This window comes from Eschscholzia californica, unplaced genomic scaffold (genome assembly GCF_041429995.1).
Source record: "Eschscholzia californica isolate CP2 unplaced genomic scaffold, dmEscCali1.0.p SCAF_1, whole genome shotgun sequence".
NCBI classification, from domain to species: Eukaryota; Viridiplantae; Streptophyta; class Magnoliopsida; order Ranunculales; family Papaveraceae; genus Eschscholzia; species Eschscholzia californica.
Window position 1 is genome coordinate 7241885 of NW_028238198.1, and position 15294 is coordinate 7257178.

The 15294-nt window shown below is 36.0% G+C and overlaps 1 protein-coding gene across 1 annotated transcript; it reads right to left on the reverse strand.

Annotated features, from left to right (window-relative positions):
- Nucleotides 1-791: 791 nt before the first annotated feature.
- On the reverse strand, nucleotides 792-4397 carry LOC147563695 (alpha,alpha-trehalose-phosphate synthase [UDP-forming] 6-like). Its single transcript, XM_086639841.1, has 4 exons — nucleotides 4276-4397; nucleotides 1714-4123; nucleotides 1371-1643; nucleotides 792-1272 (listed from the first exon to the last, which is right to left on the reverse strand). The coding sequence occupies exons 2-4, from the start codon at nucleotides 3708-3710 to the stop codon at nucleotides 981-983; spliced, it is 2562 nt and encodes an 853-aa protein (XP_086495967.1). The 5' UTR covers nucleotides 3711-4123; nucleotides 4276-4397; the 3' UTR covers nucleotides 792-980.
- Nucleotides 4398-15294: the final 10897 nt, after the last annotated feature.

Genomic DNA, 15294 nt, shown 5'->3' on the forward strand with positions numbered 1-15294 from the left:
CTCCTAACCAAATACAGTCAACAATAAATTTACCAAATTAAAAGAAGTTCAGGTGCACCAATAACACATCCCGGAGGCACTTTTTAAATCTCATCACATTTACGGATTTGCAATATTTAAGAATGGACATCTCAATTGAAACTTGATACATAACTCCAATAAATTTTTGTTTTGAATTTCGTATTAGAAATGCTTTGGAGAAATAGAATCTTAATTGTAACACTCCACACTTTTGTCCCATTAGAGATGTTCTTAAAAGATATCAACCCAACATCTAAAACATCAAAACAATTTCTCTCATTTTTTCTTCCTAACTATATCTCCAACCAAAACCAAAATCAATATACAACCAAAACCAATATCAATATCCGACTCACGTCAATCGACCACAAAAACTCGTTAACCTACTGACCTACACCTCTTTCCTTGAACAGTCAAACTACCACTTTTTTTTTCAATTCGAATCTCAACCGCCTCACCCTAATAAAACATCAGCTCAAATCAATCATTTAAATGAGTCAGACAGCCGGAGTTCACAGAAACAAAAATCTGACACGAATTGAGTCAGACCTCTAGTCATATTTTAGATTCGACTTGGAAAAAAAATACGGAAACCCTTCCTTGAGTATCTCAATCATATCTAACTACTAAGCAATGATATTCATCTCTCTCTCTCTCTCCACACACACCTTTGTCTTTGAAGGATCACAATATAGCCCTTTCTCTAGTACCAGTTCCAATTTCCAAAGATATGTTTAGCAAATTAAACAATTAACAGAGGAAATAAAACAAGAACAAGAACAAGCTTCAGATATACAGCATGATGCATTTATGTATTTACAAGTACATTCCATGCAACTTTAAGATCAAATTACTAAAACAGAAATCAGAAAAGAAACATCATTCTCTTTGTGTAAACAAAAATCTACAACACAAGGCACACGATTACTCGAAAATTGACGGTTGAGATTTGATTACCTTTACGAGTTACTTCCTGCCTGTTCAGAAACTGAAGCTAATCCTTTCATTAGTCTAACAATCTCAACTGTATCATCCAAGTAGTACTTGGCTTTACTGGGCTTTCTACCAACAGTACACGCGAAAACTTCAGCCGAAGGAGATATAGATGGGCCTGAAATAGAGCCCATTATCACCTCAAACATGTCATCGTCGGATCTATCATCTCCGATACAGAGAACAAAGTCCGGTAACATTCCTCTCTCTTTCATTGTTGAAAGTAATCGTTCGGCAACTAACCCTTTATCACTCCCTGTTTATTTGCAAATACGAAGATTATATTAGCTCATTTGAAGTTCATGGGAGGAATTACTAGAATGTACAATTTGATCAAAAGGAGGTTGAGTCGAACCTGTGGTTTAACTTCTACGATGTTTTGCCCTCGTTTGACAGAAACTGGCTCATTTACTAAGACACTCTCAAGATGATCAAGAAGTTCTTTGGCTTGGCAAGACCCAAAATCAGGATCAGCGTCCTCGTAAGACCAAACTAACGAAGTTTCTCTATCTTCGATTGTTGAACCATCGGTTGTTTCTGTGTATAACTTCATTACAGGTTCTGCTATTTGCTTCCAACTACAATCTGTCAGCAGGCCATGAGTTTCCCATTCTGCTCCTCGATTCAACCTGGAACAAGAAACACGATTCAATAAAATGCAAATTTTGAAATCTTTCAACAATGTTTAAATGTCTTTACCTCATAAAGTAGCCACTTTCAGCAGCAATTCCCAGCTTTTCACAAGGAGAAAACCACATATCAAGAGTTTTTCGGCTCCTAGAATTTACAAGGAAAACTACATTATTCTTCTCTCTGCATAAGTTGTTTAAGATGCCGATGGTTTCTGGGCTTGGGCTCTTATCAATGGAGGCCTGAGGCATCAAAGTTCCATCATAATCCAAAAGAATGGCTCTAGTTTTAGTTCTTCTATAAGCCGAGACTATATGCTCCATTGATAGCTTCCTAAAGCTCTGATCAAGAGCCACAACCCTAAACCCTAACCCGAAACCAATTCCCCAGCATCTTCGTCTATCATGATCCTTACATGCCCTCCCTAAATCTTGTAAAAAGCTATGAGCCCAGTAACCAACATCATGGGTACTAACATATCTATAATGCTTCTCGTGACGAAGTTGTTTCTCAGGCTCAGACGTCTCTAATGCGCAATCCATTGCTTCAGAAACTGCATCGATATTCCAAGGGTTTACTCGAATAGCTCCACTAAGAGATGGAGAACACCCAATAAATTCAGAAACAACTAACATGCTCTTCTTATGTACTGAAGGATCCAAGCCCAAAACTTTATCCAATTTTTCATTCCCTTGTCGACTAATAATGTATTCATAGGGTATTAGATTCATCCCGTCCCTAACCGCCGTCACCAAACAACACTCTGCTACCACATAATAAGCAATTTTTTCGAAAAACTGAAGTGGTTCATCAATCAAGATAACAGGTTCATACCCGGGTCGTCCATATGTTTGGTTAATCCGTTTCACAGTTGAATATGTCTCATCCTGAATTTCTTTGACATCTTTTCCTCGCCCACGAGCTGGATTTGCTATCTGAACCAAAACAACCCTTCCCCTCCACTCTGGATGTTGTAGAAGAAATTGTTCAAAAGCTAAGAGCTTCAAGCTAATACCTTTGAAGATATCCATATCATCAACACCAAGCAACATCACCCTTCCTCTATCACTAAACTGTTCCTTGAGCTGAGCTACTTTTCTTTCCGTCTCGGTAAGGCTCAATACGGACTCTAACTGACCCATATGAATACCAACAGCAAGAATTTTGATGCTAACAGTTCTACCATAATACTCAAGACCGATATAACCGCGCTTAGATTCATAAGATAGTCCGAGCATTCTACTACAACAGGAGAGAAAATGACGAGCATAATCGAAAGTATGGAACCCTATTAGGTCAGAATTTAGAAGGGCTCGTAAAAGTTCTTCCCTAACAGGCAAAGTCCTATAGATCTCTGAAGACGGAAATGGACTATGGAGGAAGAACCCGAGTTTAACTCGATTGAATCTTCTTCTCAAGAAGGTAGGTAAAACCATTAGATGATAATCATGAACCCAAACAAAATCATCTTCTGGGTTAATAACCTCCAAGATCCTATCTGCAAATATCTTATTTACAGAAATGTAAGCTTGCCATAAAGATCGATCAAATCGACCACCATGATCGGGAGATAAAGGTAACATATAATGGAACAATGGCCATAGTTGTTGCTTACAGAAACCGTGATAGAATCGACTAAACAAGTCTGGTGGCAAGAAAGTAGGAACACATTTAAAGGTTTCAAGGAGAATTTGAGAGACTTCTTCTTGTTCACTTATATGAATTTCTTCTTTAAGACAACCTACATAGATAACTTCAACATCATCTTCACCTATACCATCTTTCAGTTGGAGAAGAAGTGAATCTTCAACCCAATCAAAAGTCCATCCTTTATTATTTGGTTTTCTATGAACCCTAATTGGGAGCTGATTAGCTACAATAATAACTCTTTCCTTAGGTATAGAAGAAGAAGAAGATTGATCTACACTACCATATGGATCATCATCAATATTAGACATTATATTAGCAACATTTAGTACTCGGGGAATTCGTTGATTCAACTGATCAAACGATGGAGATTCGCCTGAGGCAAGTTCTAAGAGATTAGAATAAGATCTTGAAACCATAATTCTACTACAACTTAAATAAGCAAACCCTAGATTGGATCAGAAACTAATATATATCCTCAGTTCTACTTATTTGATAACACTGAATATCCATCATTCAATTCCATTTCAACAGAATGAAAATCCTAACTTGAAATTCCCAAGAAACAACTCAATCATTCAATGAACTTAACTAAATTAAGTCAAACATTAGTAACCCTAGATTGAAAATTCAAAGAATAAGTTGAATTCAACCATGAAACTGAAACCCAGTACTGAATCAAACAAACCCCAGAAATACTAAAACACTCAAACACTGAAGTTTCTATCAAAGCACTGAATCAAATAAGCAAACTTCTAAACTTAAATCAATTTTGAAGCTCTACCCAAGATTCAAAATTAGTTCTAGCAGCTGATTTAACCATGAACAAACCCTGAAAAAACAGAACATCAAAACAAACGAATCTATTCAGAATAAAGCTCAGAAAGAAAAAAGATACTTACTTGAAGCATTAAAATTCCAGAACAAAATGAACAACCCAAGAAAATTATATGAACAAAACAGAGGAAGAAGAAGAGAAATTACCCATAAAATCAAAGGGTTTTGGATCAAATCACAAATCACTCTCAAGATGAATAGAGTTTTAGAGAGAGAGAAAATCGACCGTTTTTTAACTTTCTAGCTTTATCCATTGTATCAAAATGCTCGTAACTTCATTTATAACACTCCACCTAATAAACTCTAAACTGTAAAACTCTATTACCTCTCAAACGTATTAGTCACTTTAGATCATCCCACGTGGAAGATCTCAAAATTATTGTGTAAGACCAAATAAATCAAGGGTATTTTCTGTGTATGAATACAAGAATAATGTATTAGTGATAAACATTAAAACGTAGAAATGGGATAATTTTCAAAAAATGAAAAATAATTAAAAATATCAGGCTTTATCTTGAAAAAAATAATAATAAAGAATTAAAACGACTCTATCTTCTTCTTTTTTGTTGTTCCATGATGATAATAATATCTGCCACGAGGCATTGAGATGGTGGGACCCATATAATTCTTGTGTATTACCTGTCACACTTATACTATCTTACATTTGGCTTACATGTATTGGGACTATAATGTTGTTGTTTTAATTTTTCATGTTTTGACCGATTTTTTTTTTGTTATTTCCGATAATAACTGTTATTTATGTTGTTGTTTATACGTGTCGTTTGTTACATGCTTTTTAAGATAAAAACAGTAGAGGTAGGTTAGTTGGGATGTGTGTGGAGTGTGGACATGGGATGGGAGGCAAATTTGAAAAATAAGGATTTTTGTTTTCAGACATGTCTCCCGTTTTGAGAGTAGTAACCCATGTCCATTACCTCCTTCATCAAAAAAAAAAAACCATGTCCATTACCTTAAAAACTTTTTTTTTTTTTTTTTGTCCACCACCCTTTGGTGTAACGGATGGACACCCCTCTTAAGACCATGAGGTCGTGGGATCGAGTCTCGGTGGAAACAGTTGCCATCAAGATTTATCCTATGTAATTTAGGCTATGAATAATGTAATAATTTGTCGGGCTTTAGGCCTCTTCGTTGTCGGGCTTTAGGCCTCTTTCATTCTCAGTTTAAAGTAGGCGGTTATCGTGCTCATTACATCTCCATGATGCATCAATGCCTTGTAACGACTAACGTAGACCGTAGTCGAATTCTCAAAAAAAAAAAAAAAAAAAAAACTTTTTTTTTTTGATGAAGAATTACCTCAAAAACTTACTACTACATAGTTATTTTTTTCAAGTAGGATATGAGAGTTGTCTTCCAAGTCTAAATAATTTCGGCATCAACGAAAAAAAAAAGTCTAAATAAATTCGAGTCGAATTCCAAAATATTTTATTTTGTTTGGCTTGTATGGTATGGATTCGTTTAAATGGTTGATTTGATTTAAATCTAAAATCATTTTAGCTGGACGAATAAAATTTTGTTACGCTTTCCAGAAACAATGTATAGATATTGTTTTCTATAAAAATGTCCAAATGGTGGATTCAATTCATTTCCGGCACCACCAATACTGGTGGCGATTTACTTTTGCTAAGTTGGTTTTGGGCAGTTTCGGTCGGTTCCTTTCAGTTACCGACGAACAGTCACATCTGTCTATCTTTCCTCCCCTTCTTTTCTGATTTATTTTGGTTGAGATTTAGTCTCTTTTCATTATTTTGATCTCCTATCTTCTTCTTTTCTCATTCGATTCATCATGGACGCAACTAATTCAGACCTCTTGCAACAACTTGAAGAACTTACGACTGATGAACCATCGGTTCAAACAGTCGAGGGATTTGAATCCCTCAGCCTTGAACAGTCGGTCATCAAACATGGAGTCCTCAAATTCTGTAGTGACAAGAGAATAGACACTAACCAGGCCATGATCAGGCTCTCAAGGGTGCTTTACGGGCCAAACAAATTCACGATTACAGAAATCAAAGACAATCATTTCTTAATCCGTTTCGCCACAGGAACTGAATTGGAATTGGCCATCGCCCGTTCACCTTGGGTGATTATGGACGAACTTATAGTGTTACAGGAATGTAATTCTCAAATCGCACCAATTAATCATTCATTTGACAAAGTGTGGTTTTGGGTTCAAATGCACGGAATCCCGATGAAACACCTCAACAGCACGAATGTCAACAGATTAGCTTCAACGATGGGACGATATCAACCGACAACACCGGATGACGTTTCTAAATGGACAGTATTCGGGAGGGTCAGAGTGGAAATACCAATTGCCGAGCCATTGCCAAACAGGATTAATCTCTCTATTTCGAACCACCAATTAATATCAGTTGAATTACGGTTTGAAAGATTGCCTCGTTTTTGCAATTCTTGTGGTCGAATTGGACACACATTTACTTTTTGTCCTATCATTCTCCTTATGGGAGACCTCCTTAAGATGAATCTTTCAGAAAGCCAACGTGCCAAACTAACATCTAGTATGATACCAAAATATTCTGATAAATTCAAAGTAAACATGTCCAAAGGTGGAACCAACAAAGAATTAGAATCTTTTGGTAGCACTAGTAACACATACTCTAATGGCATTTTAGGACCTGGTCCTTTAGAGAATATAGATGAATCTGAGTACAATCGCCGGATGTCACTAAATGAAAATTTTGGAGACATCCTCGATCATCTCACCTCGACCAAAAGAACCAGACCTACAAATCAGGCCTCTTCCTCTTTAGATTTGGACACTAATAATCTTCATGAAGTACAGGTACAAAATCAGACTACCTCCAACGACAAGATGGAAGCAACGAGGCCTTACAAACGATTGGCCAGACAGAATGCAACAAGAAATAATGCAGAACAGGTTACGGCTACCTTAAAGCCGATGGAGGAATGAGCATTTTTGCGTGGAATTGCCGGGGAATGGGGAACACCCCGACAAGAAATGCTCTTTATCAGTTCCTGAAGGCCACTAGGCCGGATATTATATTTATTTCTGAAACTAAACTTTCGTACTCGTGTAATTTTCTCTTTTTACATAATTTAGGATATAATAATTACCGCCAAGTTTTATCTCAAGGTAGGAGTGGTGGCCTATATTTAGCTTGGACGGATAATATTAACTTAACTATTAATTCCTCTGATGTTAATCTAATTCATGCCACTATTCATGACTATAATTTAAATTTGGACTGGGATTTATTCGCCATTTATGGTCCTCCTCATATTCAAGACAGATTCTCTTTTTGGACTAACTTTTCGACAATTCTCTCTTCAGTTACAAATCCTTATTGCTGTATTGGAGACATGAATGCAATCGGTCAAGCATCAGAAAAGAGAGGGGGCAATCATCCAAATTCAGTTATGAATCATTTCCAATCCTTCATCCAACAAAGTGGACTCATCGACTTGGGTTTTAACGGACCGGCTTTCACGTGGTCAAATAACAGAGATCGTCATCATCTGACCCAAGAGAGACTCGATAGAGCCATGGTATCATCAGACTGGTTGTTAGCTTTTCCAAATTCAGGAGTATTTCACCTCCCGAGATATGCAAGCGATCATGCCCCGATCCTTTTAAAATTGAAAGTGATAGGTCAAACAGTACCCACAATTGAAAAATTCGAAAAATATTGGACTCATCACCATGACTACAAAGATACTTTCACATCAAATTGGGAATCGGCAACAGGAACATTCTATGATAAGGCAAAATCGGTCAAATCATCTTTATCTATTTGGAGTAAGCGATCCTTTGGTATTATAAAGAACAGACTAAAGGCACTTCGAAACAGACTCTTATCCATTCAAAGACTACCACCTTCAACATTATCATTAGAAGTTGAAAGCCAAATTCAAGAAGAGATAATCTATCTAGAAGAAGTAGAAAGAACAAAATGTGAACAGAGATCTAGACTAAAATGGGCCGCAAATGGGGACAGAAATACAAGAGCTTTCCATACATCAATGTCCATCAGAAAACAAAAGAACAAGATCAACCAAATAAAAACTCAGTCAGGCAATACAACTTCAAATGAGAATGAAATAGCAAATGAACTAATTAATTTCTTTCAGAATTTGTTTTCAGCTGAACAGGTACTTCAACCACCAATGGAAATCTTGGGTGCATATAAAGTAATTCCGGCAGAACAAATCAACGCCATCTCAGGAATCCCAACAGCAGAGGAAATTAAAGATGTGGTCATGAAGATGGAATCAAACAAGAGCCCGGGGCCGGATGGACTTCCATGTGAGTATTTTCAAGTCAACTGGGACATTATAGGCAACGAACTCATAAGGTATATTCAGAACATATTTCACTTAGGTAAGATAGACCCATCCCTCAACAAAACCACATTAGCATTAATTCCTAAGGTCAAGATTCCGAGTTGCGCTTCAGAGTTCAGACCTATTTCACTTTGCACATCCATTTACAAATTCATCATGAAGATAATTGCTAACAGATTAAAACCATTCCTAGAAGATAATATCATGTGGACACAAAATGCATTTGTCCCCAATAGACAAATCTTAGATAACATAGTGATCACCCAGGAGGTTTTACACACAATGAAGGGATCTCGAGCACAAAATGGTGGGTTTTGTCTAAAAATGGATATGGCCAAAGCGTATGATCGAGTGAGTTGGGAATTTTTGGAATTGGTGCTCAAGGCCATGGGTCTGTCAGGCCCTTTCCTGAATCTCATATTACAATGTATCACTACTCCCATATTTAGTATTCAACTCAATGGCAGATTATATGGAAGTTTTAGGGGCACTAGGGGACTTCGACAAGGATGCCCATTGTCCCCTTACCTTTTTATACTAACATCTCAGGCCCTCTCCCTGCTTATCTATTATTATGAGTCACATTGTTTGTTCACAGGATATAAGATCAATTCTTCCTGTCCATCAATCTCACACCTTTTGTTTGCAGATGATTTAATTATATTTGGTAAGGCAACATCTACTAACCTCACTGCTATAATAGAATTTATGGAAATATATTCAAGTTTTTCAGGTCAAGCAGTGAATTATGATAAATCATCCATCTATTTTAGCTCTGGAGTCACCCCTGATATTAAACAACAGTTTGTCAATACATTAAAGGCACCCATTATGACAGACCAAGCAAAGTATCTTGGAGCTCTAATCCTAAAACCAGGTAATAGAATAAAGAGTTTTGATTGGCTACAGGATAAATTCAAGAAAACTCTAGCAGGATGGAAACAAAAATTGGTATCACAGGCAGGTAGGACAGTGCTCATAAAATCAGTATTAAGTCCTTTATGTGTGTACCCATTTAGCTATCAACTATTACCACAAGGTGTACTTAACAAATTAGAGAGAGAAGAAAGAGCATTTTGGTGGGGACATGGTATACAGGAAAGGAAGATGCATTTTATCAATTGGGACATAATAACAAGCTCTAAAAAGCATGGTGGCCTAGGCATAAGGTCTTTAAAAGAGGTCAATGAATCTCTTATAGCCAAAATGGCTTGGAGATTTATTACTAACAAACAGGCAATATGGGTTAAATTACTTAGAGCTAAATATCTCCAGAAGGAAGACTATTGGAGTGTAGAAATGAATTCACCTGCATCACCATTTTGGAAATCACTACTCCAAGTTCGAACTACTCTACAACACAATACCATATGGATGATTGGAGATGGGTCGGATACAAGAATATTGGAGGATAGATGGATCCTTGAAATGAGAGATCATATTCCAACATTAATTCAGCAATTACCACAGAACATAACATGGGTTGCAGACTTGATAGATTCAAACTCAAAAACATGGAAAATTCATCTACTCCAACAATTTTTCACCACAGAATCAATCATTGCAATAACCAACATAACAATCTCAATAACAGGTGAAAGGGACAGACTAATTTGGAAGAATACAGAGCAAGGGCGATTCACAACTAAATCATATTATTCAACCATCAAATTTAACCCAACATTACCAATGGAAATAGGTGATTTCCCTTGGTCGAAATTTTGGAAAAAGAAAGAGATGGATCCGAAAGTCCAACTGTTTATATGGAGGTTAATCCATAATGGGATTGCAACAATATCAAATATGAATCATAGACCCCAACAGACAAACCAAAATTGCAAGATGTGTCCCGAGGATGCGATTGAATCACATACCCACCTATTTGGGACATGCAAGACATTCAAAACTTTTATTCTTTCCTTGCAGGATGTCGATCTCCAGAATCTAACAGAGGATCCGATACAAAATCTAAAAGACATTCTTAACAAAGGGAAGGATTTGAATGAGTTTTGGTACAAATATACTTATCTGTTGTGGCATTGGTGGAAAGCCAGGAACGAGAAGCATTTTCAAAACCAAGATTTTGATTTGAATCGAACTTGGCATAAAATCTCTCTTGATCTCAAAAGATTTCCTTCTTTATCTGTTTTCCCTTCTTTTTCGAACATTTTACAGGACAAAGCATGGAATCCACCACCACAAGGACGAATCAAGATCAATGTCGATGGAGCATTCAGGAGGGATAAAGCAGCAGCAGCAGCAATTGCAAAAGATTGGAGAGGGGAGACGATAGATTCAGAAGTGCATAACTTCCCACCAATTTCATCTCTTCACAGTGAACTAAGGGGAATGGAGCTAGGTTTCCAAGTAGCTGAGAGATTAGGGCTTAATAGTTTCGAGATGGAGACGGACTCTTTAGTCCTGGTAAACCTAATAACAGATGGACGAGATGCATCCCCGTGGAGATTGATAAACGATCTGGACCGTCTACGTGGCTATCTAACGGGTAGAGATGTGGTAATCAGGCACTGTCCGAGAGAAGCCAACTTAGCCCCACATGAACTGGCGAAATCTCTTATGAATCCATAACTTTGTCTGTATGTTATGTTTGACCCTTTTTGGGACTTATAAGCTTGTACTCATTGTATCCTTTGGATATTATCTATGAACCATTTTACTTGCTAAATTATCACTGAGGGGAGGCCTTTTAACAAAAATGAGGGGCCCTATAAAATTTCCCAAATATTTTTTTTTTTTTTTGAGAATTCGACTACGGTCTACGTTAGTCGTTACAAGGCATAGATGCATCATGGAGATGTAATGAGCACGATAACCGCCTAATTTAAACTGAGAATGAAAGAGGCCTAAAGCCTGACAACGAAGAGGCCTAAAGCCCGACAAATTATTACATTATTCATAGCCTAAATTACACAAGATAAATCTTGATGGCAACTGCTTCCACCGAGACTCGATCCCACAACTTCATGGTCTTAAGAAGGGTGTCCAACCGTTACACCAAAGGGTGGTGGACAGTAAAATACTTTTATTTAGTTTCAATGTGGAGTAACTTGTTATATTACTATTTCACTAAAATTACAAGATATTACTTCTTTCTATATTCTACTGGTCTTATCTAATACTTAAATTAATAATGCTTAAGTACATATGCTTCCGACTCTAAGTCTTGGTAAATAAGAATCAAATGCTACTTTTTTATCTTTTAAAAGTTATATCAAGTTGAATTTCATCTCCAATTTTTCTTAATGCCTCATACACATATTATATTGTAACAAGAAGTTGTACAATGTCCTGGCTCATTACAAGACTACATTCGTCGTTACAAGACATTGATACATCATGAAGGTGTGATAAGCATGACAACTGCTTAAGTTAAACCGTTAATGAAAGAGGCCTAAAGTCCAACAAAATTATTACATTATTTACACCTTTAATAACCCAAATTCAATAAACCATACATTCCATCTCCTCTGAGAATCGAACTTGAGACCTCTAGAGTTTTTTGGAGTTTATGTCAACACTTTCAACCACTTGGACAAACAGAGGTTGACTTTAGTCATGTATGTTATTGTGACTGCTAATTGCCTTTCCTAGACAACATATATAGCTTTTTTTTTGCACGATAACTATATCTTACTAGTTTTTTCATGTAAGTCCGAAATATTCACACAAACCCTTTTGTGCTATTTATCTAATATATATCTTTGGTTGATGAATCCTAGTGTAAAATATTATCCAAATTAACAATTGAATTTTTTAATAAGTTACTCCACTTGAGTTAATTATTTTCTCCTTCTTGGATAAGGTATCCCAATAAAACTATGACCTAACATATAATTTATCACATTATTTGTGCTTTACCTAACAAACACACTCGTATGCCCAAAAAAGAATATCTCAATTATGGTTCTTTTGTTTTGATTTGATGAAATAAACCCTAGTTTGAAATAAATTAGTACTAGTTCATAGGGTTTGTCACCAACTAAAAAATTGACATAGTAAGTCCAAATCCTTTAAAGAAAAGGTCTAAATCCTACTTTCGTGGATAAACAACCAAACTCTCCCCCTTCCCTCAATATCTAGTTAGTGTTTCCTTACAAGGAACCTAATTTTTAGTTGTAGTCAAGATAATAAAGACCTATAATGGAAGAATTCAATACATCTGTAATTCTGCTTTTGTTAGTATCTTGTTCGGAGCAATCTGTATTTTAAAGTAAGAGGAAAAAAACTCGGTACATAGTATGAACGAAGAAGAAAAGAAATCGAGAAATTATCACATCATATTAGACTGTAAAACAAATTGTAATTCTTTCAAAATTCATTATGTTGTTTCGTGTGGATGTGTGTTGATGTTATATGTCTAAATCAAGAAAGTTATGATGAAAAGTATTCGATGAAATTCATTATGTGCTCAAAATATCATAAATTAAAATTCACTACCTTCATAATTTTTTTTTATTATTACATAATACTTTAGTTTACACATAAAGCTCTAATCTTTTACGTAGTTTATTTTGAATATTTTTTTTTTTGATGAAAGTTATTTTGAATATTTAACTTATACTATGCATAATTTCTTAATTATATGATCCATTTCCTGAGTTGATGCTTGATGAGATATACAAAGACAATAGATAGTTTCTTTTATAGTATTAGGTGAAATATTTGTACATTAATAGTAGTTTTCGTAGCCTATCATATATATGTGAAAAATATGAAAGTAATCGTATGAACAATTACAACAATTCATTATTAGAAAAGTTTATTTTAGAATAGAAGACTTTTGGCAGCAAATAAACGACTTTTGGAGGTACCAAAATCGTAAATGACTCTTATGTTATCCACCACCACAAAAGGAATTCTAATATGATCTTCACTATCTTATCTTTGCTCTTAATTTTTGAGATTCATTTTAGGTCAAAAAGGTTGGGCTGCATATTAGGCAACTTCTCTACCAAAATTGGAAATCCCTTCACTTATATATCAATTATTGAGCTGCAAACAACATCTATTAAATTCCTTTCAACAAAAAAAAAACAACTATTAAATTCGGGCCCAAGTCCTTCTATTTAATATTCTCAAACAGCCACTATAAATTTCTCATAAGAATAGTATTTTATTAGTTTACTTCCCAATTACATCGTACTTGAATAAAATGTATATTCAGTATTTCTTAATACGACAAGAGTTAATACATTATAACTACACAATGATATGTATAATCAACATTATTCACATTTAACGAATTGCATACATTTCGATAAAAAGACGAACTCCACCTCTACCATCTATTTACCAATCCACAATTCAATATGTTGGTAAACTGCAGAATAAAATTGTTACTCCTATGACATATAATTTGAAATCATCCACAACTTGAAAGTCATGATCCATATAAAGTAGGTGCATATAATTGCATTTCATTACAACAAATGACCAAAATGTTATACTTCAATTATATGAGATATATGTTTCTGAGGATTCTTTTTCCATATAATATAAGAAGTCAAATATAACTCATAAGGGGCAACTCCATTTTCATACTAAACACTAAAAAGTTTGATGTTTCGATGAAGAAAATTAGGAAGATGTATTTCTTTTAGAGCAAGGGAAAATAGATATACACCTTGGGAATTATTATGGGTCTCTCACCCACATACCCGACACAAGCACCAGCCCGGCGACATCAAGGCCGACCCATGCAACCCATGCAAACAAGATCTCCTCCATGATCTTAACTAACTTAGATTTGATAAATATCTTTTGTATCTCTAGTTGTACTTATCTTTAATAACCTATATATAGTATCAATTGTAACCCTAAATATACATAGAGAAATATCATTGAGTTTACTCATTTGTTTGTCTTCTCTTCCTCCATCTCTCTCTGTCGACCGATCACTCTCTCTCTCTCTCTCTCCATTCTTCACGGTTCTATCATAATCAAAGTGAGTTCATTCACTTCACATGGTATCAGAGCCACTTCTCTTATTTTTTTTCAATGACAACTCCAGAAGATACCACCTCTGAAACAACTATGCAAGCTCCAAACCGAGTTCTATCTCCTTATGATGTTCATCCTTCCGACTCACCAACTACGGTGATGATAACGCCTCTACTTAGTGGAGATAACTATCCGTCTTGGTCTCGAGGCATGACAAAGGCCTTACGAGCTAAAGACAAGCTCGGCTTTGTCAATGGAACCATTCCAAAACCAACCAATTCAAACGACCTCCACTCGTGGGAACGTTGTAATGATTTGGTGGTTAGTTGGATCACAAATTCCATTGATCCAGATCTCCGTCAATCTGTCCTTTATGATGATGTTGCCTCAGACATATGGAAAAATTTATACGATAGGTTTTATCAAACGAACGCTCCGAAAGTGTTTCAACTTAAAAGAGCGATTTCGTCGCTTAAACAAGAAACTTCCGATGTCTCTTCCTATTTTACTCGTCTTAAGTCTCTTCAAGACGAGTTATTGTCTTTAATGGCTATTGATCATTGCATTTGTGGTCATGGCAAATCGATCCTTGATCGAACTAACCAGGATCGTGCCATGGAATTCCTCCAAGGTCTTCACGACCGGTTCTCGGCTATTCGTAGCCAGATATTACTTATGGATCCTTTTCCATCACTTTTAAAGATCCACTCTCTTGTTAAACAAGAAGAGATTCAACAAAACATTGTGAACTCTTCCGTCATTGATGTTGAAGCGGCGTCTCTAGCCGTCGGTCATAACAATTCTCGGTTTGGAAACCGAGTGGATTCATTTGACAAACCTCGTCCGAAACGACCTCGTCCA

What these genes read in the sequence shown, in the direction of transcription:
- LOC147563695 (XM_086639841.1), bottom strand. Translation starts at nt 3,710, where the DNA reads ATGGTTTCAAGATCTTATTCTAATCTCTTAGAACTTGCCTCAGGCGAA. An exon ending in GAAAGTGGCTACTTTATGAG is followed by an intron (nt 1,644 to 1,713) that starts GTAAAGACATTT and finishes TTCTTGTTCCAG; the next exon opens with GTTGAATCGAGGAGCAGAAT. An exon ending in ATCGTAGAAGTTAAACCACA is followed by an intron (nt 1,273 to 1,370) that starts GGTTCGACTCAA and finishes TTGCAAATAAAC; the next exon opens with AGGGAGTGATAAAGGGTTAG.